Below are 1767 nucleotides of genomic sequence, written 5' to 3'. Positions count from 1 at the left end.
AATATGCAGTGCCCTCAATATATAGACCCAACAGTATAAACTGGGGAGTAGCGGAAAGTACACTCAGTTTATCCTACTCTTTGAAATGAGGCTGCAGATGTATTTATCTATTTTCAAATCTATCTAGATATCACAGTGGGTAACAGTTTACTCATCTCTGCATTTACAACTACAGCTCTGAGTATAAAGTAGCACAACCTTACAAATCTACAGCAGTAGAAATGCATCATACACATGAATGCACCACTAATAAAACAATGTTTTAGCACTGTAACTTTTACTGGCAGTGCGTTTTGTTTTGTTTTTTGTTTGCAGGGGACACTGCTGCAAACGTTACATTTGTTGTATTTGGGCCTGAGGTACCGCTACTTCCCTCTACTGGGTGAAAAATGAAAAGGTGCACAAAGACCGTGCGCTGCTTTAAAGACAATACGGTAGCGGCGCTGTGCACTGTGGGACACAGAGTAAGATGGAAGCGTCCACTCGCAGCATGCTTCAATAACATGCAGCTTTAAGTGTCACATCTGTCCCAGACACGATAGTTTATGATTTGTTGTAATAGAAGCGAAAGATTGAAGTCGCACTAAAGATCGCCGCTGGACGCTGAAACGTTGGTAACCTTGGTGACGTTCATAACACTGCATGTGATGCTAACTGAAGCTAAAGCTAAGGGTCAATGTAAACTAACTTGTGAAAGCTTAAAAAAAAAAATACAGTTAACAAGCGTCTGATAATCGTTTTAATTTGAATGTTGTTGTTTTATCGCAGGAAACGTCAGACATGTCTGTACTGGGAGGGTTACTGAGAGCTGGAGCGTCCTTGTGTCAGTCTGCTGGGACTCTGCTGCACACAGCCAGGACCATCTCTACCGGTGAGCTACTGACTTTAATGTGCAGCTTAATGTGCAGACTTACTTTTTTTTATTGCACATGAAATGCCAAACATGCATACATACACACACGTCACATATACATTAGAAAAGCACACTAGGAGACGCTATTGCAGTTTCAGTGCTAACATATAATCATGTCATTTTATCATTCATTGTAATTGTACAATATGTTTGTGTTGATTTGTTCTGTACACGTGACATCTATTGCACGTCTGTCCGTCCTGGGAGAGGGATCCCTCCTCTGTGGCTCTTCCTGAGGTTTCTTCCACATTTTTTCCCTGTTAAATTTTTTTGTGGGCAAGTTTTTCCTCACTCGAACTGAGGGTCTAAGGACAGAGGGTGTCACTCCCTGTACAGATTGTAAAGCCCTCTGAGGCAAATGTACTTTGTGACTTTGGGCTATACAAATACGATGTCCTCACATCTTATCTTCTAATATTTCTTCCTGACATGAGCAACACTGCGTACATAGATTTATTGTCAATTGTACTGCAGTAGTGTAAAAATACAACTAACAATGGAGAAAAGAAAAAGAGGCGACCAAAGTTCTGACATCTTTGATCAAACCTGTCTGATTTTAACTGTAACCTCGCTGTGATCTTCTCCATGATGAAGACATTTTTTACCCTTTCTTTCCATTCTGTTATACTGGGGGCTGTGGTTTCAACCAAGAAGCTGTATTTGTTTTGTTTGCTATGAATATCTTAATTCTCAGTAAGAAAGTCAAGTTCCTATCTATCAAAGTATCTGGGGCTATACCTAATATGTACAGTGCTGGATCTAAAGTAAAGCCAATACCCAAAACATGTTTTATTTCCTTTTGAATATTCTTCCAGAAATCTAAAATCTTTGGGCAATCCCAAAATATATATATA

At 39.6% G+C, this 1767-nt stretch overlaps 1 protein-coding gene across 3 annotated transcripts in view; it reads left to right on the top strand.

The window, feature by feature from the left end:
• The first annotated feature begins 409 nt into the window (after positions 1-409).
• Positions 410-1767, top strand: part of mrpl51 (mitochondrial ribosomal protein L51) — a 3418-nt gene continuing 2060 nt past the window's right edge. Inside the window, exons 1-2 of one of the 3 annotated variants that reach the window (XM_010743410.3) lie at positions 410-610; positions 769-871. In XM_010743410.3, the coding sequence (XP_010741712.1) occupies positions 781-871 (91 nt within the window). In that variant the 5' untranslated portion in view covers positions 410-610; positions 769-780. Of the gene's footprint in view, positions 679-768; positions 872-1767 lie in introns of all 3 variants that reach the window. The other 2 variants (XM_010743411.3, XM_010743412.3) reach the window with 2 other exon arrangements.

This window comes from Larimichthys crocea, chromosome XIII (genome assembly GCF_000972845.2).
Source record: "Larimichthys crocea isolate SSNF chromosome XIII, L_crocea_2.0, whole genome shotgun sequence".
NCBI lineage: Eukaryota > Metazoa > Chordata > Actinopteri > Sciaenidae > Larimichthys > Larimichthys crocea.
Note: the sequence above shows the minus strand (reverse complement) of the source record. Positions and strands in the feature narration are given on the sequence as shown.